Source organism: Apteryx mantelli, chromosome 34 (assembly GCF_036417845.1).
Source record: "Apteryx mantelli isolate bAptMan1 chromosome 34, bAptMan1.hap1, whole genome shotgun sequence".
In the NCBI taxonomy this organism is placed as follows: Eukaryota; Metazoa; Chordata; class Aves; order Apterygiformes; family Apterygidae; genus Apteryx; species Apteryx mantelli.
This window is the reverse complement of record NC_090011.1, coordinates 796,978-823,624: the sequence shown is the minus strand read 5'-3', so window position 1 is coordinate 823,624 and position 26,647 is coordinate 796,978. Positions and strand designations below refer to the sequence as shown.

Sequence of the window (26,647 nt, the reverse complement as noted above, 5' to 3'; positions counted from 1 at the left end):
AGGGCCAGCTGAGCTGACAAGAGGCTCCGAAACAGAGAAAGGAAGCTCACTGAAAAGCAGTCATGGGAGGTCTGTGACTCTATTTATAATCCTGTATTGAAGCTTTAAGCGAGTCTTTAGTATTGCCTAGGCCTAGTGCTTTCTCTGTGGAGATGATTAAATTACTCAACCAGGTGAACACTGTAATCTGCATTAATGAAGTGTATTAATATTTCATATAATGCTACTGCTTGATTCTGGCTTGAGACAGCAAGTGGAGAGAATGGAGGATGTCTGCTTAGGATGATAGAGTGTTTCTAAAACAAGAACATTACTACAAATACTATATAAGTATATATATAGTATGTATATATATGTATATATGAAAAATTAAATATTGATACAAATATTATATTGAAAAATAAAATATATATTGCCCAAATCCCCCCCAAAAATCTACTATTTTTTTATTCCTAGACCTGTCCACTGGCATCAGAAATTATATGTTCTTTAAAAATATATATATATGGTTGGAATAGAACCTAGATTTACCTGTGACCGAATGAATTATCTGTAGGAAAATAATGATGTGAGGATTCATCACCCGCTGAAATGTGGAACCCATCAGTGTGCAGGTTTGGAGGACATCAATATGCAAAACTTCCAGGGCAAATCTTATCAGACTCCTGTAACCTTTCCAAGTACAGAACAAAAAAAGAGAAGACTGAATCAGGAACTAGAGCCACATGTTTCTCTATATATCATAGTATATGAAGTGATACAATGACAACTCTTCAGAAGTATTTAGGTACCTGCCTTTGAGTGAAATCAAGAAAGTGACTAAACAAGGTGTTTTTAATGGAAGTCAAGCAACTGAGCTGGGATTGTAAGATTCATGCTTATCCATCAGAAAGAGAGAGAGAGAGGTATTTCTGAGAACCTGAGAAGGACATTATATTTAGATAGCTGTGAGTATTCTGTGCTCTTCAGGGCATTTCACAGACCTGGTCCCCAAGTGTCCACAAGACATTCTGTGTATGGGAACCTTTCAGCTTGGATGCCAAAAGTTCTCTGCATGATGTGAGGCTATATCAAAATCCAACAGGACATTTAAAATAACTAAGCTTAGGCAGGTGAGATCATGAGGCAGGCTGAGATCTTTGAACGGCATCTTCATTTCCAAGTCCCCCTAGAAAGAATCTATTCTGCACTGAAGCTCTATATGAATTTTTTCTTACTTGGTAAAAACTTCTACTGTCTTTTTTAGTTTCCTCATGGAGGAAGGAATTAACATCTCTAGAAAGCGTCTGTAAAAGCACCAGAAGACAGAAAAGACCTTTCCACTTCATTTCTGTTTTTAATAAAATGGTTACACATTTATAAAATTAGAAGGTGCAAGGTCTCACGTTCTTTGAAACCAGCCATTTAACTTGGGATATTCCTGACCTAAACATCCCACAGTTGCTTTCAAGGGGTTATTTCAGGCCCATATGCTCAGTGGAAACAGCGATGAGTGGTATTCATCTTCCCTACATGAGTTAATGAAACACATTAGGATCCTTGCAGAGAAATAGATAAGATGAAGTGACTTTTCTGGCAACTAAAAAAGCCAGAGAGATACAGTGATGTGCAACATTATGGGATGTAGATCTTGGTGAGCAGAATCTCACCCAATGTCTCAATAGCTTTTGTTTTGGTCTGTTTTAAAATAAAATGTAAGTATTTTCTCCCACTCAGAGCTTTTCATAGGAACTTTAAAAAAAATTCAGGCTGCTTTATATTACTTTTTGCTCAGTCTCGCCTAGCTCATCATGGGCATGGACTGGTTTCCTTTGAACTCAAAAACCTTTCTGTCTCAATGGAAGGCCTGCAGAATGCTTTCAGTACTCGCTGCCTTATGGAGATTAACCCACATGCTCTCCTAAAAAGGAGAAGCATAAAGCAGTAAAGAGATGAAATGGAAGCTAGGGATCACTCGTGTGACTGCGGAATACCATGCCCATTGTTGCAATCTGTATACCTATTCATTCCTGTTTTCCTTGAACTATTGACTACTCATGGGAATGCAAAGTTAGCTTGTTCAGGATCCAGCCTGAATGAAGAACAAAAAGGATTTAAAACTGCAGCAAAGCTATGGAGCCTTGGTTGCCTTGCTTATGATTTATTTATGATTTACACTCCTGTCAAATAAAGCTGAAGATGCTCATACACTGGGCAAAAAAAGATTAAAAAAGAGGAAAGAAAAAAAAATGCCTCATTGATTTGCACCGTTCACCAACTGGAAAATTAAGCAAAGTTCAACTTTATACACACTCATGAATGTATAAATCTACATCTGTTTTACTGATTAGAATTGACAGAATAGTATGATGCAATTAATTTATACCTGATTTATACTTCATTAATTAAGATTATATAAAATATGGTATATATTAGAAAACGTATTGGTATATACCCACCAGGCAAACACAATACACTCGTTATGATGAGTCTGTATCTCCAACACAAAAAGAGCAAAATAGGTTTCTTTTGTAAGTGCAAATAAGTGTCGGAATCAGCATACTACACAGAGAACACAACCTCATCCATCATAACAGTTTCAGCAAACTATCTCTTTCAAGCAACCTGGAAAATAATAAGTAGCATTTCCGTGACTGATCTCCTCTTTAATAAAGGTTGCTGACGCTGACACATAGCATCTGATGAAAGACCGTAATCATAGATCAGATTTATATTATTCACTCTTAGTGAAGCAGATTATTTTATTCTTTTCATTCAGGCTGTAAACGAAATGGAACTTAAATGATCTTTAACATATCATTAAAATGGCACCCACAAATGACAGTAACATATCCCATAGGTCCAGGCAAGAAAGAACCCCTTTTAATTCTGAAATGAAATCATTCCCTGAGGGCTGCAAATAGTGAACTACTGGCTCAATATTCGTGCAAAGCACCCCAAAACCCTCACTGGGTACAGTTCTGTTTCAGCCGGGCTTTAATTCCTTACCTGAGTAGCAAGATCTGAAGTATCCATTTTAAGTTCATCATGGATTATGGCGGTGAGGAACCTTTGTCCCTTCACAGTTAGCTGGTATTACCTGAACATAAGTACTTTCATTTTCCTTATTTATACAGGGATAGGTTTAAGGAATTTGCACACTAAAGCTAACAAATAATAAAACCTGAACTTTCACCACTAGCAGCTCATCGCCCTTGGGTAGGTGCAATATTCCAGCCAATTCATGCACATATCAACAGCCTGTAGTAAGAGATGGCCAAAAGCTTGCTTTCTCTAAACACTGAGCTCCAAAGTGCAGCAGAGGCTTATCTTTCATACCCTTATGTACCTGTGCAGTGCAACTCATTTTCCAATATGGCTGAAAATTACTGCAATAAAATTGAGAAAATTGCCTGACCAAGAGCTACAGAAACTGGGGGTGGGGGTGGGGGTGGGGTGGGGGGAGAGAGAGAGAGAGTTGCCTGAACCCATTAAACAGTAGGATGTTGTCAACTTAGAAGTAGTTTAGGTACAGACATGTATGAATACGTAGCCATACATCTGGTAGTCACGTGTGTATCAATGATCCACAGAAATTCTTCCTTACCTTTTGCTTCATGATACAAGTCAGAGACAAGGTAGGAAATGATAACCGGACACAAATGTTAGAGCACGAGACCTTACGATTCAATTAGACCACCTTTAGTTATATGTTAGAGAGAAAGGGAAAGTTAACAACCGTGGGTGGGAAAATATCTTAATTTACAAAACTCAAACCCTCTGTAGAGAAAAGAGTAATGAATTCCTAACCAAGGTTCACATCTTGATACTAAAGGTGAGGAGGAGTCTGCATATGAGAGTGTCACAGACATGGGGCTGTGCCTTGATTTAAAACTCTGCTTTTTTAAGGCCCCTAGATAGGATCAATCATGTTGTAGAGCTGTCTGTCCCTGCCCTGACTGTAGAGGGAGTCTAATCAACCCAGACGTGAAACATCATCTTCAAATGGCTGCAGTTACATCAGCTTAATTGCACCTAAAGAATCCAGTCCATTCATGAATGGGTGTGAAAGTGTGATTCCTATGATCAGATGTGGAGATTTATCTTATCCTGAGATGAACTGCAATCTAAACTCCACTGTCTTCCACGATCTCAGGAAAATAAGGGTTTGTTTCACATGAGGAGCATCTCAGAAAATGCAATCAGCTCTCTCTACAGGCAGAAAGACACGACATTGAGGACCTTCTTGATAAACCAGTTTCATGACAGACATGGGTGGATTCCAGTTATCAAACCTTATATCAAAAACTGCAGTTTTATAATTATTTCTATTTTATTTTTTATTTTTATTTGTTCCCTCACATGCTACCCTCAAAAATATTCCAAAAATACATTTTAAAAGTTGCATGTATACCTCCTGTTTGCAATAGCGAGATGAGAATTTAGGAGGAGGTACTGTTTTTACTGGATGTACTGTTAAAAAGCATGAAAAAATGATTTTCTTTTCCAAAGAAGAACTGTTGCATAAAAGAAAATTTTGTCTTACCACCTAGTTTTGTTAACTGAAGGGAATGCTTAGTTAATGTTGAATTTGGCAGGTATGCTTTTAGTCTCCCATTGTGGTTCTCCTGCAAAACCAGACAGCTCATATTTTCAGAAGCAGTCTTAGATTAGGTTCAGATTAGATAACACTAAAATAGCACTTCGTTATCTGTATCAGATGACTTCTGATAAGTGACAGCGAAATCTTCTCAGGAAGCCACAGGTTTAGTTAAGCAGAAAAGAAGACTTGTGGTCAATATTTTTTCCAGTTAAGTGCAAGCATTAGTTTGTTTTGGTGACATGTCTCCTTTTGTTTGCAAATTTTTATACTCATTTTATAATCATTTTTAATGTCAATAAAGAATGCAGTAGAAGACAAGTAGAAGTGTTACCAATAAAACAGTTATTTTTTCTAAAAATCCCTTAATCAGTTATTATATTGAAGCATTTCTGTTACTACAGCTTCATTGTGAACTCTATTATTAAGCTAAACAAATTCTAGCAGAGAGCCCAGACACTACCACTTTATGCCTTTATGAAATATGTTTTTTGTTTTTTTTCTGATCAACAAATGAGGTCACTTAAAGCTTTTTGTTCAACGTGTTTCCTTTTATATAACAGCTTACTCGTAATGCGAGTCAGCTGTGTCAGGAGAATTAATCAGTCCTACAATATTGCTGCTTTAATTTCTGCAAAGCTGAAACAATTCAGTGGGATGAAGAAGTTGTGTCTAAAACTCTAAGGACTTTGGCTTGGGTCATTAAAAAATATCCCAGGTGGAAGATTGTATTCCTGGGCATTGGCAGTACCGTTCAAACCCTGATGATGTGGGGGGTCCAGTGAAAAGTTCAACCCTAACTGCTACAGTGATCTCAGGCAACTCTTCCACCACCTGCAGCCCTGAGGAATTTAAGTCTTTTCTATGTGCCAATTTTCTAGATGGGGTCATCATGGATGAGGTGAATTCCACAGCTCCATCACGAAGCCCCTGTAAACCTCTTTGATCTTTGATTTTAAAATGCACTGATTGAGCTTCTTCAGTCTTGAAGAGAAGGAAAAGTCCAGCAAGCCAAAATATAGGCATTAATAGGCTTTCTAAAATATAGGCTTTGTCTGCCTAGCTTACTTGTCATGCCTGGAGCTGCTCCAAGACCATTTGCCTATAGAAGAATCACAGAATGGTTGAGGTTGGAAAGGACCGCTGGAGATCACCTAGTCCAATCCCCCTGCTCAAGCAGGGTCACCTAGAGCACATTACCCAGTATTGTGTCCATGTGGGTTGTGAAAATCTCCAGAGAGGGAGACTCCGCAACCTCTCTGGGCAACCTGTTCCAGTGCTCTGTCACTCTCACAGGGAAGAAGTTTTTTCTCATGTTCAGATGGAAGTGTCTGTGTTTCAGTTTGTGCCCGTTGCCTCGTGTCCTGTCGCTGGACACCACTCAAGAGTCTGGTCCCATCCTCTTGACACCCTCCCTTCAGATACTTGTACATGTTAATAAGATCTCTTCTCAGCCTTCTCTTCTCCAGGCTAAACAGGCCCAGCTCTCTCAGTCTTTCCTCATAAGAGAGATGCGCCTGTCCCCTAATCATTTTTGTAGCCCTTCGCTGCGCTTGCTCGAGTAGTGCCACATCCCTCTTGTACTGGGGAGCCCAGAAGTGGACGCAGTACTCCAGATGTGGCCTCAGCAGGGCTGAGTAGAGGGGGAGGATCACCTCCTCGACCTGCTGGCAACACTCTTCCTGATGCACCCCAGAATACCATTGGCCTTCTTGGCTACAAGGGCACATTGCTGGCTCATGCTTAACTTAAACACCCACAACAGTGTCACCCATGCTAGCCTGCCCTTTAATCCTGACCCATAAGCTCTCGACTCGCTCTTCATCCACCCCTAGGCACACCCCAATACATTCCAGTTGCTCTCTCACATAAAGAGCAACTCCACCACCTCGCTTTCCTGGCCTGTCTTTCCTAAAAAGCACGTAGCCATCCATGACAACACTCCAGTCGTGCGAGCTATCCCACCATGTCTCTGTAATGGCAATGAGATCATGGCCCTGCAACCGCACACAGATTTCTAGTTCTTCCTGTTTATTCCCCATGCTGCGTGCATTGGTGTACAGTTGGGAAACAACACTTGGGAAACTGCTGCCTCTCTTTCCCACATCCTGATTTTACAGAAGTTTCTTGAAAAAGGGATGCTCCAGACCCTCTTTGTTTGCCTTTATAATACAATGCTTTGTGTGTTTTGTTCCTTTGTCCAGTTTCCCTTTTTTCAATCATGGCACTACAAAACCTATTGTTGACTGAAAATCACAGCCCAAGTGTCCATCAGGAGCTTTGCCAGATTTGTTCATATTCCTTTAAACAAACACGCCATTCTGGAAATCAAGCTGATGAAGACACATCCCATCCTGTGCCCAACCCTTCCATCCTACTAACTTTTGGGGCCAATTCTGTCAATTTTATCCAAATGTGGTGGAGCAGTAGAGTTTCTCAAAGCTATCAAGTTTCTGTAAGGTCTGTGAGAAATTACTTTGTTGTCTAGGGAAATTCAAGGATTTGTGCTGTACCAAGGGAATTAGACTAAGTGGGTAAGACTACAGTCATAATCTATTCCTCTGTAGTAACTACATAGCTGGAGCTCTTGAGCTAGCTGGAAATGCTGTCTGGGAAAACAAAAACAGAACAGAAGGGAAAGACTAGGAACTTCCATTGGCACATTTCATAGGAAGATAAGGGACAACAGAGTATCCTTTCATTCAAGGCTGAGTTTTACTCAACACCTAATCCAAGAAAAGTAAGAACCACAGAGCCAAGCAAGTAAATCTCAAAGAAGATTTCTGAAGGAGCATGAGACAGTTTTGCAACTGTTGATTTAGGCATTCTTTCCAGAGGCAGAACTGGAGAATGCGCAGAGGCACTTGCCTGAAAATGATCCTGATGAGTGATGGAGCCCAAAATGAGATCAAGAAAGCAAAATGAGTTCAAGACAGCTTATGAAAAAAGGTGTGGGTCTGGGAAGGTGGGAAGGGTCACTTGTGGAAACAAGTGTTGTATGTGTGAAGTACTAGATGAAAGGAAACAGTGGATGTGTGTTTTGGGAGGAGGGTGTCCTAAGCATCATAGGAAACAATGGAAGGAGATGACCCTTGTGCATTTATACAGATGTTCTGCACCTAGCACTCCTGTTAGAAAGGCTTCTGGAGAAGTCTTCTAAGAGAAACTCCTTTCTGGAGAAAGGAAGACTTTCTCTTGGTCAAGAAGGATCTGGTTAGAGATCATTTAGGAAATCTTGACATCCACAAGTCCATGGGCCCTGATGGGATGCACCCACAAGTGCTGAGGGAGCTGGCAGACATCATTACTAGGCCACTCTCCATCATCTTTGAAAGGTCATGGAGAACAGGAGAGGTGGCAGTCAGCTCTCCTGCAGGAGGTGTACTGTTGTTGATGAGCTATGTCGTCAAGTAAGGGAGTTACGGGAGGAGGTCAGTAGGCTGCGTAGCATCCAAGAAGATGAGCAAGAGATAGACAGGGTATTCTCGGAGACTGTGCAGCTTCAGGAGTCCCACTCCCCACAGAAATGGAGTTGCCGGAGGGCTCTGTGCCGTGTGAAATGGTACATCATAACACTGTAGAAGAAGGCTGGAAGCTGGTCACTGCTCGTAGGAGCAGAAAGGCTCCTACTCCTCCTGAAGACTCGCGTTTGAAGAACAGGTTTAGCGCCCTCCAGGATGAGGAGGAGATGGGCATGGCTGCAAGGGAAGTACCTGGGACAACAGACCCTGTGCCTTGCCGGAACACCCGGAAAAAGTGGCGGGTGATTGTTGTGGGAAACTCCCTGCTGCAGGGGATGGAGGCACCTATCTGCTGACCTGACCTCATGTCTAGAGAGGTTTGTTGCCTGCCAGGGGCTAACATACGAGATGTCATGGAAAGACTGCCAAGGCTTGTCCATGCTTTGTACTATTACCCACTGCTGCTCTTCCATGTGGGCACTGATGACACCAAGGGCAAACTGGAGACCATCAAACAGGATTTCAGAGCTCTGGGGATGGTGGTCAAGGGTCTGGGAGCCCAGGTCATCTTCTCCTCAATCCTGCCAGTGAGGGGGATGGATGAGAGGAGGAGGGGACAGACTTTCCAAGTTAATGACTGGCTGCGCTGCTGGTGTTGGCAACAGGGTTTTGGTTTCTACAACCATGGGACCCTGTTTGAAGACTGAGAACTGCTGGGGAGAGATGGGATCCACCTCACTAAGCAGGGCACATGTGTCTTTGCCAACAGGTTGGCCAACCTGGTAAGGAGGGCTTTAAACTAGGAAAGATGGGGGAAGGGGAGAGTTATAGTGACAGGGTACTTGGCAAAAGACAGCTCAAGTCAGGATGCCTCCAGCAGGTGAATGCAGCCAGGGAAGTGCGCATGGGATGTGGCTATGGAGGATCCTCTTTCACCCCTCCTGGGAAACATGCGTGCTCGATCACCTCTCTGAAATGCCTGTACACCAATGCACGCAGCATGGGGAATAAACGGGAAGAACTAGAGATCTGTGTGCAGTCACAGGGCCATGATCTCATTGCCATTACAGAGACATGGTGGGATAGCTCACATGACTGGAGTGCTGTCATGGATGGTTACGTGCTTTTTAGGAAAGACAGGCCAGGAAAGCAAGGTGGTGGAGTTGCTCTTTATGTGAGAGAGCAACTGGAATGTATTGGGCTGTGCCTAGGGGTGGATGAAGAGCGAGTCGAGAGCTTATGGGTCAGGATTAAAGGGCAGGCTAGCATGGGTGACACTGTTGTGGGTGTTTACTACAGGCCACCTGATCAGGAAGAGGAAGTCGATGAGGCCTTCTACAGACAGCTGGAAGTAACCTCACGATCCCAGGCCCTGGTTCTCATGGGGGATTTCAACCACCCTGCTATCTGCTGGAAAGACAACACAGCCAGGCTCGAACAGTCCCGGAGGTTCCTGCAGAGCATTGGTGACAACTTCTTGACACAGGTGGTGGAGGAACCAACAAGGAGAGGTGTGCTGCTGGACCTCGTACTAACAAACAAAGAAGGACTGGTGGAAAATGTGAAGGTTGGGGGCAGCCTTGGCTGCAGTGACCATGAGATGGTGGAGTTCGGGATCCTGTGAGGAGGAGGCAGGCCACTAAGTAGGATCGCAACCCTGGACTTGAGGAGAGCAAACTTTGGCCTCTTCAGGGACCTACTTGGAGGAATCTCATGGGTTAGGGCGCTAGAACGAAGGGGGAGGTCCAAGAGAGCTGGTTAGTATTCAAGCATCACTTCCTCCAAGCTCAAGATCAGAGCATCCCTATGAGTAGGAAGTCAAGCAAAGGAGGCAGGAGACCTGCATGGATGAGCAAGGAGCTCCTGGCAAAACTCAACCAGAAGAAGGAAGTCTACAGAAAGTGGAAAGGGGGACAGGCCACTTGGGAGGAATATAGGAACGTTGTCAGAGTATGCAGGGATGCAACGAGGAAGGCTAAGGCCCGTTTGGAATTAAATCTGGCTAGAGATGTCAAGGACAGCAAGAAGGGCTTCTTCAAATACATCAGCAGCAAGAGGAAGACTAGGGAAAATGTGGGCCCTTTGCTGAATGGAGTGGGTGCCCTGGTGACGAAGGATGCAGAGAAGGCAGAGTTACTGAATGCCTTCTTTGCTTCAGTCTTTACTGCTCAGGCGAGCCCTCAGGAACCCCAGATCCTGGAGGCAAGAGAGAAAGTCTGGAGGAAGGAAGACTTTCCCTTGGTGGAGGAGGAGTGGGTTAGAGATCATTTAAGCAAACTTGACACCCACAAATCCATGGGCCCTGATGGGATGCACCCACGAGTGCTGAGGGAGCTGGCGGATGTCATTGCTAAGCCACTCTCCATCATCTTTGAAAGGTCATGGAGGACAGGAGAGGTGCCTGAAGCCTGGAAGAAAGCCAATGTCACCCCAGTCTTCAAAAAGGGCAAGAAGGAGGACCCAGGGAACTACAGGCCAGTCAGCCTCCCCTCCATCCCTGCAAAGGTGATGGAGCAGCTCATCCTGGAAGCCATCTCCACGCATGTGGAGGAAAAGAAGGTGATCAGGAGTAGTCAGCATGGCTTCACCAAGGGGAAATCATGCCTAACCAATCTGATAGCCTTCTCTGATGGGATGACTGGCTGGGTAGATGAGGGGAGAGCAGTGGATGTTGTCTACCTAGACTTCAGCAAGGCTTTTGACACTGTCTCCCGTAGCATCCTCATAGACAAGCTCAGGAAGTGTGGGTTAGATGAGTGGACAGTGAGGTGGATTGAGAACTGGCTGAATGGCAGAGCTCAGAGAGTTGTGCTCAGTGGCACAGAGTCTAGTTGGAGGCCTGTAGCTAGCGGTGTCCCCCAGGGGTCAGTACTGGGTCCAGTCTTGTTCAACTTCTTCATCAATGGCCTGGATGAAGGGACAGAGCGCACCCTCATCAAGTTTGCTGATGATACCAAACTGGGAAGAGTGGCCAATACCCCAGAGGGCTGTGTTGCCATTCAGAGAGACCTGGACAGGCTGGAGAGGTGGGCAGAGAGGAACCTCCTGAAGTTCAACAAAGGCAAGTGCAGGGTCCTGCACCCAGGGAGGAATAACCCCATACACCAGTACAGGCTGGGAGTTGACCTGCTGGAAAGCAGCTCTGCGGAGAAGGACTTGGGAGTGCTGGTGGACACGAAGTTAAGCCTGAGGCAGCAATGTGCCCTTGTGGCCAAGAAGGCCAATGGTGTCCTGGGATGCATCAGGAAGACTGTTGCCAGCAGGTTGAGGAGGTGATCCTCCCCCTCTCCTCAGCCCTGGTGAGGCCACATCTAGAGTACTGCGTCCAGTTCTGGGCTTCCCAGTAGAAGAGAGACACGGAGCTACTGGAGCAAGTCCAGCAGAGGGCTACAAAGATGATAAAGGGACTGGAGCATCTCTCTTATGAGGAAAGACTGAGAGAGTTGGGCCTGTTTAGTCTGGAAAAGAGGAGACTGAGGGGGGATCTTATTAATGTATACAAATATCTAAAGGGAGGGTGTCAAGAGGATGGGGCCAGACTCTTGAGTGGTGTCCAGCGACAGGACACGCGGCAACGGGCACAAACTGAAACACAGGAAGTTCCATCTGAACATGAGAAAAAACTTCTTCCCTGTGAGGGTGACAGAGCACTGGCACAGGTTGCCCAGAGAGGTTGTGGAGTTTCCTTCTCTGGAGATTTTCAAAACCCGCATGGACACAATACTGGGTAATGTGCTCTAGGTGACCCTGCTTGAGCAGGGGGATTGGACTAGATGATCTCCAGCGGTCCTTTCCAACCTCAACCATTCTCTGATTCTTGATTCTGTATTAAATGCTTGCTGACGGAACAGCCAGGAGTCAGGCAAGCTGAAATATAAACTTAGAGGAAAATTTGACTGAATTTTTTTGCTGGTCTTCAGCTGAACATAAAAAGAAAAAGAAAAATATGTAAAAAATGTTATCAATATCCAGATATGCTTGCAAATAGAGGGGAACACTCATATGTGTGATAGACAAAAAACACCCTATCAAGTTCTTCATTACATGCTTTTAAGTCTTATCTTTGTATTTGCTGGCTGAATACCGGTTGAACAGAGAAACACTCTGCACAAGAGGATGAGGAGGAATATCCCTACATTGTTCTACCGAGGAATATAGAGAGAGATGAAGTGGGAAATAGGAAGTTATTTTGGCCTTGCGGCAAAGATCTTGACACGTACTTTTTCCCCTGATCAGATTGTTCAAGCCTCTCTAGCCCTATTGGATCCTGAATATACAGTCACAAACTTCAGTGGCAATAAAGATATGAGGACAAAGGTTCACCACAACCATATTCCATATAGAAGTCTTACAGTTCTTACTGTTCAGGTAAGAAATCATACTTTTGCTAAATCCATAAATAAAAAACAGTGCATTTCCTATGAAATTTCAATTAATTCATATGGATTTAATGGGTTGCACTGATGGAAATGAACCTGCCTGCTGGAGTTGCATTATTGCTGTTTTTAGATGGGTATACCTCTCTCTGAGAGCACTTGAACTTATCCAGTAACTGGAGATGTGAGGGGGAAAAAATAAAAACAAACAAACAAAAAACCCTGAACAGAAAGGCTGAGGAAATCATGAGGGTGGGTTGGTTTTTTTTTTTTTGGGGGGGGGTAGAGAGGACTGAGGAATACTTTTGATAAAAGTAAGTACAGAAAAGTCATCTTCAGAAAGGAAAGTGAATGTGCTGTTCTCCATGTTTAAATGAATGTGAGAAGTCATGGCCATAGGAGAGTTTTCTCAGCATAATGATACTTAAATCCTGGAACAGATGTATGCCTAAAGAAACTCTATTAACAGAAGCTTTTAAGAGCCTGTTAAAAACTGTCAGGAAAATTGTAGTTCAAATCCCTAGCAGCCAAAACTTCTACTCTTCTATAGCTGCCAGACTTCAGAGAATGCATGTCCTGGGATAGAAGAAGCTGTGTTTAAATATTGTATCAGCATAGATTTTTAACTGAAACAGTATTGTTCAGTAGAAAATGGAAAAAGGTGCTTACATTTCATACTGTGTCATTTTTACAGGCTCACTGGTAAGTATTAGCATGGGAAAAACAAAACCAGCAACACGTTTTACAGAAAGAAAGCCCTGGTAATAACAATTTTGAAAGTGCAGTCCTTAATTTAGTTATGTTATGCCATTTCAACTCACTGATCAGTTCAAGTTACAAACCTTTACTGGGAGTATGCTGTAGGACTAGCTCAATAGTGACTTTGAGATCCAAGATCTTGGGTGGAAGTTTGACAGCTTCACATTTGTTAAGCTACAAGTTTCTCTTTAAATCACTGATGTAAGCCAACAGGGAGATCAGTACAGTAACATCCTAGGAATTTATCCATGAGGGGTTTTTTTCATTAAGAAAGGAAAAAAAGAAACAGCAGCCTGGTAATATTGATAGAGAAGATGAGATACTTTTGACTCTTCACTGAAAGGAGAAAATTGCCAGTGAAGGTAATGGAGATTTCATGGAAGACAGAAGTAAGTATGGACAGGTGAACAGAGCAGGCAAAGTATATGTCTTCTGCCCCACACACTATATGTAGAAAAAGTTGGTAGGAAGAAAGAAAAGATGCTTTGCAATCCTCTTTGCCTTTGACAGTACCAAACCCCTTATCCTTAAGTTTATTCTCATTTTTCACTATTGTGTTGAGTTCTCTCTGCACTTACGCTTGTTATTTTGACTTGAACTTGTGAAGAGACCAAAGGAGTCTTACAAGAACTTCTCCTGGAAGTTTTGCTTTTGGTCTTGTTGATTACGAAGCCTGGATATTGATGGGTTCCCAATTTCAGTGGTTGACAGCTATTCACATATTGACTTTTCAACACATACCACGTCTGATCACAGGTAAAGATAGTTCCACTTTGAATATATGTTAATAAAACATCTTGTTTCTGTCAAGGTTCATGAAAGTATGAAAGTAAAAAATAATGAGTACACATCCTTTTTTTTTTTTTTAACTTAAATGATATATGAGGCTTAAAACACTTACCAAATACAAACATGTGGTGCAGTCTGAGATGTGTTAAGATACCTGAGACATCAGCATAAGCTGGAAGATATGATAGGGCCTGCAAGAAACTTTGACCCTCTGGTGAATGAAGGCCAAGTGGGATACTTCAAGGTAAGTCAGATAGCACCAGACACCTTGGTGTAGCCAACTGAATTGTGCCCAAGGTGTTGGATTCAGTTCATGGATTTAGCTGCCCATTTTTAGGTCTCCACAAAATTACCCATGCATAAACATCTACTGGTATTTTAAATATGGTAGGGTTTTCTCCTTGCCTCTAGCTGCTTTAAAAGAGAACAGACGTACTGTATACTCTGATCTACATCTGCCGGTGCTATGTCTAGAGTACCTCGAGGCATCAAAAATGGCACAAGATTATATGTTCAAGCAACTGTATCCCATGAAAAGAATAGACTAACTGGAGTTTAGAGAGATTTTCAATTAATGAAGGTAGGTTTCTACTACAGGATGAACTGAACAGACTCTTCCTCCATTATCTATAGTAGGAATTTAGTCAGCTGAAATGTAAACATCTCCTTATGGACATCTTTATTTAGGTGCCCTATTCCAGCCCTGACTCCCACTCTCTGTGAATTATTGAGGTGCCTAATCACAGACATCTAGTGCCATTGTAAATGCTTTAGTGCATCTAATATTTCTTGTCAAATGGAGCTGGCAGATATGATTAGAGATTGATGTAGATTTGTGTCCTTCAGACTTGGTAAGATGTCATACCATACAGCATAGGAAATTCTTATGATAAGATATCTGAATTATTTCCTGGATGTTGCATGGTAGATTGTTAACATGCCATAGAATAAAGTCAAGTTGCTGTGATATGACTTCTTTGAAAGTCCATGTTGGATGTTATGTATTATCTTGTCATTTCCAAGGTGCCTTTCTTCCATTCCAGTATCTTCCTTGGCATTGAAATGAGAATGACTGCTACAAAATGTCCTGATTTTCCCTTTTTATCCCTTTCAAACATATATATTGTGGGTGGGATTCATCTCATATAGCTTTAGAAGCATCAGATTTGGACATCCAACTTCAAGGTAGTCACCCTAGGTTTCTCCATTCAAAGAAAAGAAAGGGACCAGAGAGCCATTGGTCCTTTTCCAAAGGCTGTGATTATTTGGTCTCTGAAGTTGCCTGTCTGTCAGCACCATATGGATGTCTAGCATACCCTAAGACATTTCAAATGACACTAGGTACTCTTGTTTGAACAAATGAATCCCACCTAGCCATTTTTGTTTGATAAATCCTGCATCCTGTGCTTGACCTTTTACAGACTGCCCAGTGTTCACCCATTTTCCATGTTTTTTGCACTAGCAGTCACTAATGCCCATGAACTTGCTTCAATTAGTGTTCAAAGTACTGAAGGATAAATTTCATGAGCCTCACATTATCTGAACATTACTCAGCTGCTTATGTAATCCGCCATATTACTTTTTATTTTCCTTTTGGGTTCCTCTCCTATTGATATTTGTATTTGTTCTATTAGTTGCCTGAATTAGGGCCACATAAAATGTGAAATGCACAAACAAACAACTGCAATAGGTAGAATTTGCAATTGTATCTCCACACAGGTGAGTGTGTAAACTCTCTTCCTTATACTTCAGTCACTGGAGTCATTGGAGAAGGGGTCATTCTGCCTTGCCATGTGGTAGCAGAGCGCATTCCTGAGATATTTTCTGTCCAGTGGATATTTAATGAACAATCTGAAAAAATAACTGTGAGCAGATATGATGGAAAAAACAAAACAGAGATACAAGATGAGAGATATCAAGACAGAACAGAATTTTTCCACAGTGAATTTAGAGCTGGAAACATGTCTCTGCACTTGAAGAATGTCAAGAACTCTGACAAAGGATCGTATACTTGTGTGGTCTCTTTTGACAACCAGCACTATGATGTGCTTGTTGAACTGAAAGTGGCAGGTCAGTGGCTATTCTCTCACTTAATGTATGCAAAGAGCTGAACAGAAGCATATGTATCGATTATTGACTGAGGAAATCATCATATAATTCAATTCACCCATGACTAAACCAATTGTGTAGGCTTTCCATATGGTCAGCATAGTCAATGGTACACACACCCATTGAGTCCAGTTGGTCCTATACCAGTACCTTACTGCTTATACTGCTGCATGCCCATGGCAGGAAAGCAAGGCAGTACATAGACCTTCACTGCTGCAATTTCCATTTCAGTGCATTAATAGATACATAGCTGGTAGTTTAAGTTAGTGTGGTTGTCTTGGAAGGGAACAAATATTTCTTCTTGCTTTCCCTTCTATAGAAGAATAAATTTCTACTAGCTAAGTGTGGTGGGTGTGGCTTTCAGCTCTTTTAGACAGTAAAATTAGACAAGACCTTCTCAAATATGGAGTCCGTTCCCCTAGTATTCTACACAATCATGGCATAAGATCTCAATGAACAAAAAGTAAGATAAGCCATCTTAAAGCCAGAGAAGATACATCTCTTACTCTGAATGGAAGGCTATTCAAAGTCTCTCTTCTCTGAGCATTACAGAACAACTTCTGATATCAAGAAAATGAGCTGTGAGATTTTTTTTTCACAGTAGACCTCATCTGTACCATGCCAGTAGTAGTTGTACTTGAAATAATGAGCCTGACACTAATATTGTCTGTTTTCATGATGAGATTGCATTATTTGTTTATAGACTTCCTGCAGTCCACTAACACTGATAACTTTATGGATTCCTTTTCTTAAAAACATTCCACTGGCAACCTCCCTCCAGAACTGCAATCCTCAGTCAGCATTATCTGTTGTACTCTCCATTAAGTCTTTCCTTATTCTCAATTTGATAGACTCTGATCATGAAGAACTGCTGACCATGAAGAAAGCAACTTCAGGGCCTAAGTCTCTGTCATAGTTTAAGTTCAGAAAGGTCTTTCTATGTAATTTCATGCATATTAAAAAAAAAGTGTTAAATTCAAGAAATTCCCTTAAAAAATCAGACAATTTTTCACACTCAGTACTGCTTAAAATGGAGAATACTTATTTTTTTTTCCTTAGCTATAGGTGGTGTGCCTTCCATTTTCCTGAGGAGTCATGTGAAGCAGGACATCAGCCTCACTTGCCACACAGCAGGGTGGTTTCCTAAACCCCGGGTGATTTGGCTGGATGGTCAAGGACAGATCCGGAAGGAACTATCAACCACAAAGATAATGATGATGCCTGCAGGCCTATACAGTGTCATAACTTCCATGAACCTGGAACCAGGATCTGACACGGAAGTCTGTTGCAGGATAGTCAACAATCTGCTAAACAAAACGAGTGAGTCCCGAGTCCTGATTTCAGGTGGGTGAGCTTCAGATAGACTGCCTGCTAAATGTAAAGGATTCCATTTTTATGTCATGAGATGTCCTGAAGATGTATCCCCAAAATCAGTGTGTAGTGTTGGACAAAAGTTCGTGCAAGCTGCAGTCATCTTCCATCTTTTTCTCTAGTTTACTGCACAGCCTTCAACAGAGCTTTGTGAATCAGGTTCCCATCTGAAAAGGGGTCAGATATTATCAACATTTTCTGTCTTTCTTTTTTCCAAATTCAGTACAGTCAACTTATTGGTGCTGAATTAAAATGAATTAAAAATATAACTGTATACACATACAAAAATGACATGTTTCCTCAGTGATAGTTGAGCACTCTAAAAGCTTCATTACCGAGAAATATGTGACCAGGCCATTTAATAAGAAGTGAACTGGTATGTTTCACAGAGCCAAAAAAAATAATTATGATCCAAATGGTTAAACTGATCATTTCAACATCTTACAAACATTTTTAGTCTATGTTTTTATCTTTGGTGTTTTTATCATGTGCATTACTGTGTAATCATTACGGGGCAGGTAATACCATGCATCACTGCGCTCTCTAACACTTACACATTTCTGTTTGCTGGGTACATAGACAGGTATCAGGTAATAGTGCAATATAGTCTCAAGCAAGCCTCATAGGACTGGACCCTAAAAGGAACTTCACTATCCCAAAGCTAATATCTAAGTCTTCAACAGAAACCAGAATGTGATGTAAGGCTCTTGAAGCAGTGCGTGAGGCAAGTTCCCTTCAGGATGGCATCAAGAAATCCCAGGACATTGAATGTAGAGGTACCTGGAATGAGACAACAGGAAACACTGAACATAGGGAATGTTTTAAATCTTGTCCTTCTGTGTTTATCACAGTCCCAGAATAACTGGGGTTGGATGGGACCAGATCATCTGGTCCAGTCTCCCTGTTCAAGCAGGTTCAGCTACAGCAGGTTGCCCAGGGCCATGTCCAGTCAGATTTTGAATATCTCCAAGGATGGAAACTCCATTATGTACCTTATTCTGCAGGATGAATTAAATATTCATTGACTCAGAGCAAGAGTGAGCATGCCTCTTTTACCTAACAGTGATGGTTTCTTCCTTCATTCCATTCTCTACTTAAAGGCCAGTTTAGCATGAAATGCATTAACAATCCCTTGAAAGGAGCTGGGAACCAATATTGCTCCCATTCTCATGGCATGTCTACTCATAAAATGTGCAACTTGTCTACCTATCTCAAACATCTCATTCATACTTACAAATCAGGTACCTAGAGAGTGTCCCTGCATTATCCCTCCAGGGGAGATCTCTTCTTCAGCACCATTACTAGGAAAATTCAAATAAAACACAAGTTCACCAGCTCCTCAGATGTATCATCTACATCTTGAGTTATAATTTTATTTACACCTTAAGCATTAATAGAATATAACTTCTTTTGGTTATCTCTACAGATGTTTTCTTTCCATCCATTTCCAAATGGCTAGTTGTCTTCCTGGTAATTTTATGTCTTAGCATGGTCCTTATTTGCTCTACATTTTGTAAGCTGAGAAGTAAGTATTTCTTTGTATGTTATTTTAGTCAACGTATAGAAATATCACAACAGTTAATATTGAAACCCATGACTGTAACAAAAATTCACAAGCTAAATCGTCAGGGACTGCTTAATAACCAAATTCAGAAGATGAGACAGAAAAGGGGTGGGAAAGCACGTGCGCTGAGCAAGAGACAATGTAAATTGCATGTCATTTTCTCAGATGGCTTTAGGTCTGACAAGAGTAGTTTTATGAGATTAAACTATAAATGTAGGCTCATTTCTATAAAAATTAGGGAGATACAGGTAACTCTAGAGGATTACCAATGACAGTGGTGCCTATATGACAAATCAGAGAACTGCTTTCTGTCTGTATTATTCTAGAATAACATGTACAAAAGTTTTTTTCTTGATTTTTTTTAAACCAGGTAACCACAGGAAAACAGTAAAATCAGGTAAGTAATGAAGAAGATGAATGCAAATATTATGAAAATATGCTGGGGGTACAGTTCATTTATATTAAAGAGCCAATTAGAAGTCTTAGCTGTATCTAAAAGTTTCACAGAATCATAGAAGACTTGAAGTTGGAAAGGACTTCTGGAGATCATCTGGTCCAACCAACCTGCTCAAGCAGGGTCAGCTAGCCCAGGAAAATATCAAGTCAGGTTCTGAGTATCTCCAAGGATGGAGACTTCACATCCTCTCTGGGCAACCTGTTCTAGTGCTCAATCACCCTCACAGTAAAAAAGCTTTTCCTTAGATTCAGATGGAACTTCCTGTGTTTCAGTTTGTACTTGTTATCTCTTGTCCTGTCACTGGGCATCACTGAGAAGAGTCTGGCCCCATCCACTTTACATCCTCCCATCAGATATTAGTAAACATTTCTAAGATCCCCTCCTGAGCCTCTCTCTTCTCCAGAGTGAACAGTCCCAGCTCTTTCAACCTCTCCTCATATAAGAGATGCTCCGGTCCCTTAATCATCTTTGTGGTCTTTTGCTGGACTCACTCCAGCAGCTCCATGTATCTCTTGTACTGGCGAGCCCAGAATTGGACACGGTACCCCAGATGTGACCTTACCAGTGTTGAGTAGAGGGGAAAGATCACCTCCCATGACCTGTTGTTAATACTCTTCCTAATGAAGCCCAAGATACCATTGGCCTTCTTTGTGATGAGAGCAGTTTGCTGGCCCCTGTTCAACTTGTTCTCCAGCTGGTCACCGAGGTCCTTCTCCACAAAGCTGCTCTCCAGCTGGTCAGCCCCCAGCCTGTACTGCTACTGGGGTTTCATAGTTTTTCATTTTATTTTTGCACTGCACAGTGATGAGATCCAGTATGAGTGTTTTCAGCTGTGCCTTATGAACAGAGTCTGTTTCCTTTTCTCATTAAGGTCTAGTCATTACCATATGCTGACTGACATACTGTACCATGTTATTCATATTCAGGCTTCCTTTGTAATTGTTCCAGAGTTAATTAATGGATCAAAAATGTTCCTTTGATTCTTCAGAATAGAAAAAAATAAATGAATTAACACAATAATCTAAAGCAATTCAAGTATCCAATTTAAGGCCTGCCATAAGACTCTAAAAGCAGGAGGAATTTACTTTTTAAACACATTTGTTTGGAACTCACCAGCTGTGTTTATACTTGAAATTAAAATGAACCAGTTGGCACTTTTCGCTGGTCCCAATGCCAGCTGGCCTGGCATGGCTCACATCCACTGTGTTTAACTCTCCTGTTCATCAGGTTAAAGTATCCATATTCAAACCATCTATTGACAATGGCTTGTGCCTCATGTTGTCCCTCAAAGCAACATCTGCCCATTGTTTGGAAGAGTACAAATTGGTTCATGTCATAACCATGCCAAGGACTATTCTAACAAATAAATTACATGAATAATTGTGTTTCCTGACACACATCTGGCCTTGCTCCTGGGAACAGTTTGGAAGTTAAGGATACATATATCCATGGGGCCAAAAGGTATTTATTCATGATCTCTGAACCTCAGGCTACAGTTAGAACAAGACTCTTCCAGGAAAGACTGAATCTCCCAAGGTGTTCCATGTTATCTCTTTTTTTTTTTTTTTTTTTTTTTGGTATCTCCTTTAGCAATGAGAGATGTCTTAGTTTAAGAGTAAACTCTCTGGTCCAACAAGAAGCCACAGGAAGTTTATTAGGTTAAAGTAGACTAAAGTCTTAACTCCACTTATTTCAGCTGAAGCATAATTTTCATTATTGAAGGACAAGGGACTTTTATAAGAATAAGCAACATTGTGATCTGATTTTCTTCATTTTTCAGTAAAAGCGAAGATGGCAATGGAAGAAGGTAAAAGTCCTTTGCATTTGAAATGATACTAAGATGTTCAGAGATATCTAAGATGTAAATCCAGGGAAGTAATATTCAATTCATGTTGATTTTCAAGGTATTTATTGCAGGAGGAGCAGCCTTTTCCAACATTAAGGAAAAAGTAGATGCTTATGAAAGAAACAACATGGGCCAGCAGTGACCTTTTTGATAACTCAGCCCAAATCCCTGCTGTTCAACAGAACTTTCTTATCAAGCTTCTAGCACTCCATCTCTTCCTGGTGACCACTCTTCTGCCTTCTTCAAGACTATTCAGACCTACCCTTAGTCAGCTGAGTGGCCCTCTGCACCCCATGCACTTTCTTCATGGATCTCTACTGACCATAATGGGAGCCTGGATGCCTATAGCTCAACCCACTTGCTTGCAGACAGGTGTCCTGTAGCATTTGTGATGCTCTTGGGTATCCCACTTAACTCCCAGTTGCCACCTGGGAAGAAAGCAGATATCTCACAGATTTTGGATGATATTTGACAGCCTGTGCAGAGTTGTCAGACACCCTAGAGCATCCCAGATATCTGCATGCAAGGAAATAAGTCATGCCTTTAATGTCTAGTCTCCCATGACAGCCTGTGAGCATCTGTACAATACAGTCAGATACACCTAAGGAGGGGTTCGGTTGCTTTTCAGCACCATTTGAGACACCCTGGGTTATTTGGGACAACAGGGCAAGGCTACCAGCACTAACAGAGCATCAACAGAAAACCAGAGCCCTACTGGAGAGGGTACCTGTGTGCCAGTTGGAATACTTCAAGGCATCTCAAATGCACCTGGTACTTAGGTATGGGCTACAGAATTCCCCTCTTCAATGTAGTCAAATGAGGTTTAACGTAAACATGAAGGAAGACCTCAGCTAGCAGTACAAATAAGTCTTGTTCTCACCCTGCTTAACCTGAAAGGATTATCTAACTATAATAAAGCTAAAATATTAGGATGCATTCATGGATTATACTGTTGAAATTCCTCTGGATTTACACTTACTAAACTCAAAGGAGTTAACAAAACAATGGAAATAGCTATACTCCACAGGTGTATGTGCTATATGGTTATGAAATTTGTATATTTACCTTGCTGAAGGTGTCAAGCCAGTATGTCACAGACCTTACACTAATATCTATGTACCATCTTTTCTAGAAAAAGAACAACTGAAGTCAATGTTAGGTAAGATACTTAAGTTGTTCATTGTATTTATTTGTCTTTGTGCTACTGATATGCCCAAATGTTTTTGTCTAGCTACCAAGTTTGATGGCATTCTTCAATGTGTTCATGTGCTTAAAATTCAAAGCAAGAATAAACTGAATCAATAGAATTCTCATGTGAAATACTTGACAGCATAGTCTGAGATATTTACTTTTGTCTTTTCAAAAGAAAACCTTAAGTATTGTAGAGATTTTTTTATGTGCTTAACTGTAAAACAGTCTAACAGAAAGCATATTGGAATGATGTATTTTTCACAGAAGTGATGCAGGCTTAACAATGAATCTTTATGGAATATCATATAGAAGCCCAGTTTGTAACTTTTAATTTCCATTTTATACCCAATAACAACCCCATTAACCCCATTTCTTTACTTTTTTCCTATGCGCTGAACATTTTAGAGAGACAGAAAACCACAAATAAAACAGGTAAATCTTATTTTAATAAAAAAAAATTGAGGATGGATGCAGTCCTACCATAGTGTAAATAAGCTAGTCTGTTTAATTACCTTGTTTTTCTATTTTAAATCATTTCTCAAAAATGTGATTAGAGATGACTACAACGCAAAGAGGCCAATGATATTTACCTCCCTCCCTTCATGCACAGAGTATCTTGTGTCTGTGTTATTGCCTGGATTGTGGACCACCAATCTCTCTCAAGGCTGTGCATTAGCTCTTCTCTCCCCCTTGTATCTGTCTCTGGACACAACTGCAATTTTCACAGAATGAGCACTCTTAGCTCAGCTTTCTCATTCTTCCCTTCCCCTCTTTTCAGGCATTACTTCCTGGAAGTCTTGCTATGCCAACTCAGGCATAAATTGACTGAAAACACAAACTGAAAACCACAGCTTTTCACTTTATCCTCATTCCCACTTTCTCTTTAGCTCTTTCTTCCAAATTTTCTTGCCTGCACAAAGAGTTGGAGATCTTTATTTCCTGTTTGGCATCTCCAGTCAGTTCTCCTTTCTTTTTTTTTTTTTTTTTTCAGTCACATAGCTCATTACTGCAGTTTTGGCCATAGTAAACAAGCTCAGCTTTTCTCTTTGCCTCATATTCCTCACAAATCTCTTGCTGTCTCCTGAAAAAAAAAAAGAAAAAAAAAGAAAACAACAGTAGGGGTTATTCCTACTCCTTCTTTCCATGTAGTGATGACTTAAGGTTCAATAACTGTTTGGAAATCTTTTTTTTCTTGTTATCCTTTCTCCCCCCCCTTCTCTTCAGAACCTTGAAATTTATAACAATTTTAAACATCTGTCTCATAGTTGCATTCAGACTGAAGTTTTATTTTGAATAAACAAATGAACACCTGAGGAAAAATGATACAAGTAACAAACCTACTAAGTTATTCTGCAGTTATTGTTTTTTTTCAACTTTTTTCTCCATGTCATACCGCATAAGATTCAGAGATTATTGGTGTCTACTTTCTCCTATCTCTAAAGTAAATCATACATGTCATTTGGGTAAGTGATGACATTTGCAAAATCAGAACTTTTTAGTATTTTCTAAATTCAGAATTCTGATAAATTCTTAACAGATCTGGGCAAAAATTAGAACCAGAAAATTTATGTGTTACTGATAAAAGGTTGTAACTTCTCTTATCCTACAAATTTAATGACAGAAATTTCCCACATAATTATACACACTGTTTCCACAAGGAACAGCTGAGACAATAATTCACTGTCATTCTCACAAACCTTACTTATTTTGTCCTTGTGTTTTTATTTCACTCATTCATGCTATCCTTTTACAGCAAAGTCTGTACTCAGAGAACGCTTTGGTAAGAAAACACCTCTTATATAAATCTTACATTCTTGTCAACCTTAGAAACAATAAGGCAAGTGTTTAGGTCTGTCTGTGCCATCCCTGAATCCCTATAAGATTCTGATCCTTCCTTCAAGAAATATCTCGCATGACTTGCTCTCCTGATACTTTGTGTCTTGGCAACAAGTTTTGCATGCCTAACATTAGATCACAGCTAGAGACATTGTTGACATCTAACGAGCTTTTATCAAAGCAAAGATAAGCTGCAACTCCTTCCAGTCACATAGCACAGCCCACTGACTTCTGGGACTCGTGCCTTTCCTACAAAGCAAGAGCAGTTAGTTTCAATCTCCTCTGATTAAGTCACAAACAAGAAATCTAGACCATGATCTTCTTTAGCAAGGGTTCCCAGCGCTGGTCTTTTGGGCAGAAGCCAACCTATTTTGCTGTTCCTTTAGCCTTCTCCCTTTCAAAGAATACATTCCAGGAATACATGGAAACACCAGAGCACTTTGCAGTAGGGAGCTGAAGCTGGTATCAGCGGAGTTCAGGATGCCTACAAAACAAACTTGACCTTTCAGCATGCTACAGGAGAGCTCTTCCAGAAAGGATGCAGACTTTTCTTGCATTCCCAGAAAGTCAGGCACATTATGATGAGAGCCAATAGGACACAGGGTACAGGAATGAACATCCCTGTATGCACACTAAAAAGCAGTGCGAAAATCAGATTTTCCCTTAAATAATCCCATCTAGCTTCTCCTTCAGCTGGCTCCCAGCTGCTTTAGCAAAAGGTTTGTTGAGCATAATCCTAAGGCTATGGTGTAAATGCAGAGCTGATGAAGTCTGAAGGCCCAGTTCTGTCATTCACACTGGAACACAGAAGAAGATATTTAAATGGCATGAATAAAAAAGTCTGCAGGCAAAATTGCAGAATTCTGTCATCTTCCATGCTTTGGGGTTGTCTGTTTTTTAAAAATGGAATCACAAAGCAAAAAACCAAGTGTCAGTGACTGTAACATCTTTACCTTTCAGATCAACTTAAAGTTGAGTTGGGTAAGTCATTTAAAAATGCTCGCTAATTACTAGAATATTGGTGCATTAAGGGCAACACTGATGCAGAATCACAGTGAAGTCAATTGCACGTGAGTAGGCTGAAACAGTTTAGTTTGAGAGCTATTTCACTGCCTCACAGATTCATAAAATATTGATGGCCATTTCTTTTTCCTAGATTTCTGGGAAGCTCAGAGCCACGCAGGTAAGCTGACAGGAAGAAGGGTGGGGAAATGGTGTGGCCAGCTGTCCGACTTACCCTGAAATGACAGTGCCAGGTTTCTAGAGATGTAGCAACTGAAATGGAGTCAAAGGCATGTGCCCTCGCTGGGCTTCTTCTAAATGAAATGAGGCTGGGATGTGTGTGTTGGGAAGTGTGAGAAAAGTTGTTCTTGAAAGGTGTCAAAGCATGAATGCAATGTCAAAGTATGAGGGGCAATTCTGGAGAAGACGGATAGGCAAGAGAGAGACTTATTCTAGAGCGTGTGGGGGAAGAGCCACCTGGACTTGTGCCCTGAGAGAGGAGATGGCTGTGACAGCTGGAAGGTGCCTCTTTGCCCATCAGCAACTGGATGCACTGCTTTGGGGAGTGTTTAAAGTCTTTGCTGCATCAAGGCAGCACTGCTCAGTTCCTGGAACCTTTCACCCCCTCGCACCTTGCGGACAGAGGGCCCCAAGTCACCCTGCTAATTGGATTATCCTGCTTTTCCCTTCCAGTACCCATTACTGTGAATCCAAACAGCCAACACTTAGAGCTCCAAGTGTCTGGAGCACTGGACACCAAGAGCAACAACACGTCTGAATCTGCTGCTCTGAGCGCTGCCTCCACAGTCCCCATCCTGGTGGGGCAGGAAGGGTTTGCAGCTGGGAAACACTACTGGGAGGTGGAGGTGGAGCAGCATCAGGACTGGGTGCTGGGGGTAGTGAGGGAGAAAGGGAAACAAGAGGAGGGAGGTATACTTCCCAGGGAGGACTACTGGGCTCTGCACAGATCCCAGGCAGAGCTTTTCTCTAGTGAAGGAGACTTTAGGATTGAGAAGAAGCAGCTGCAATATTCAGTGATTGGTGTCCTTCTGGACTTGGAGGAAAGGCAAGTCAAATTTTACGAAGCAGTGCAGATGGTCCTCCTGGTAACAATCCCTATAAGCCTTGGAAAGGAAGCTGCAAAAACGTTTTACCCATTTGTACCCAAAAGGGAAGGGACACTCAAACCTTTTGTTATCCGCCCAGTCAGAATACCTTCTGTTTTGGAAAAACTGTGAAAGGAAGTGTTGAATCTAGTGGATTGTAGAATTAAAGCTCTCCATCCAGAAGAGGAGAAGAGTAAGAGA

At 41.5% G+C, this 26,647-nt stretch overlaps 2 protein-coding genes across 2 annotated transcripts in view; one reads left to right on the top strand and one right to left on the bottom strand.

The window, feature by feature from the left end:
* The window catches only part of LOC106490926 (butyrophilin subfamily 3 member A2-like), a 13,978-nt gene extending 10,909 nt beyond the window's left edge, over nucleotides 1-3,069 (bottom strand). Inside the window, exons 1-2 of the mRNA XM_067314264.1 lie at nucleotides 2,989-3,069; nucleotides 532-672 (exon numbers count right to left, since the gene is read on the bottom strand). Coding sequence (XP_067170365.1) covers nucleotides 532-604 — 73 coding nt within the window. The 5' untranslated portion in view covers nucleotides 605-672; nucleotides 2,989-3,069. The remainder of the gene's footprint in view (nucleotides 1-531; nucleotides 673-2,988) is intronic.
* Nucleotides 3,035-26,647, top strand: LOC106482044 (butyrophilin subfamily 2 member A2-like). The gene is made up of 14 exons (XM_067314263.1): nucleotides 3,035-3,040; nucleotides 12,277-12,408; nucleotides 13,877-13,931; nucleotides 15,684-16,034; nucleotides 17,133-17,417; nucleotides 18,871-18,969; nucleotides 19,379-19,405; nucleotides 21,246-21,272; nucleotides 22,444-22,470; nucleotides 22,908-22,934; nucleotides 24,256-24,282; nucleotides 25,299-25,319; nucleotides 25,495-25,521; nucleotides 26,034-26,647. Exons 1-14 carry the CDS (start codon nucleotides 3,035-3,037, stop codon nucleotides 26,576-26,578), a joined length of 1,656 nt encoding a protein of 551 aa, XP_067170364.1. The 3' UTR covers nucleotides 26,579-26,647.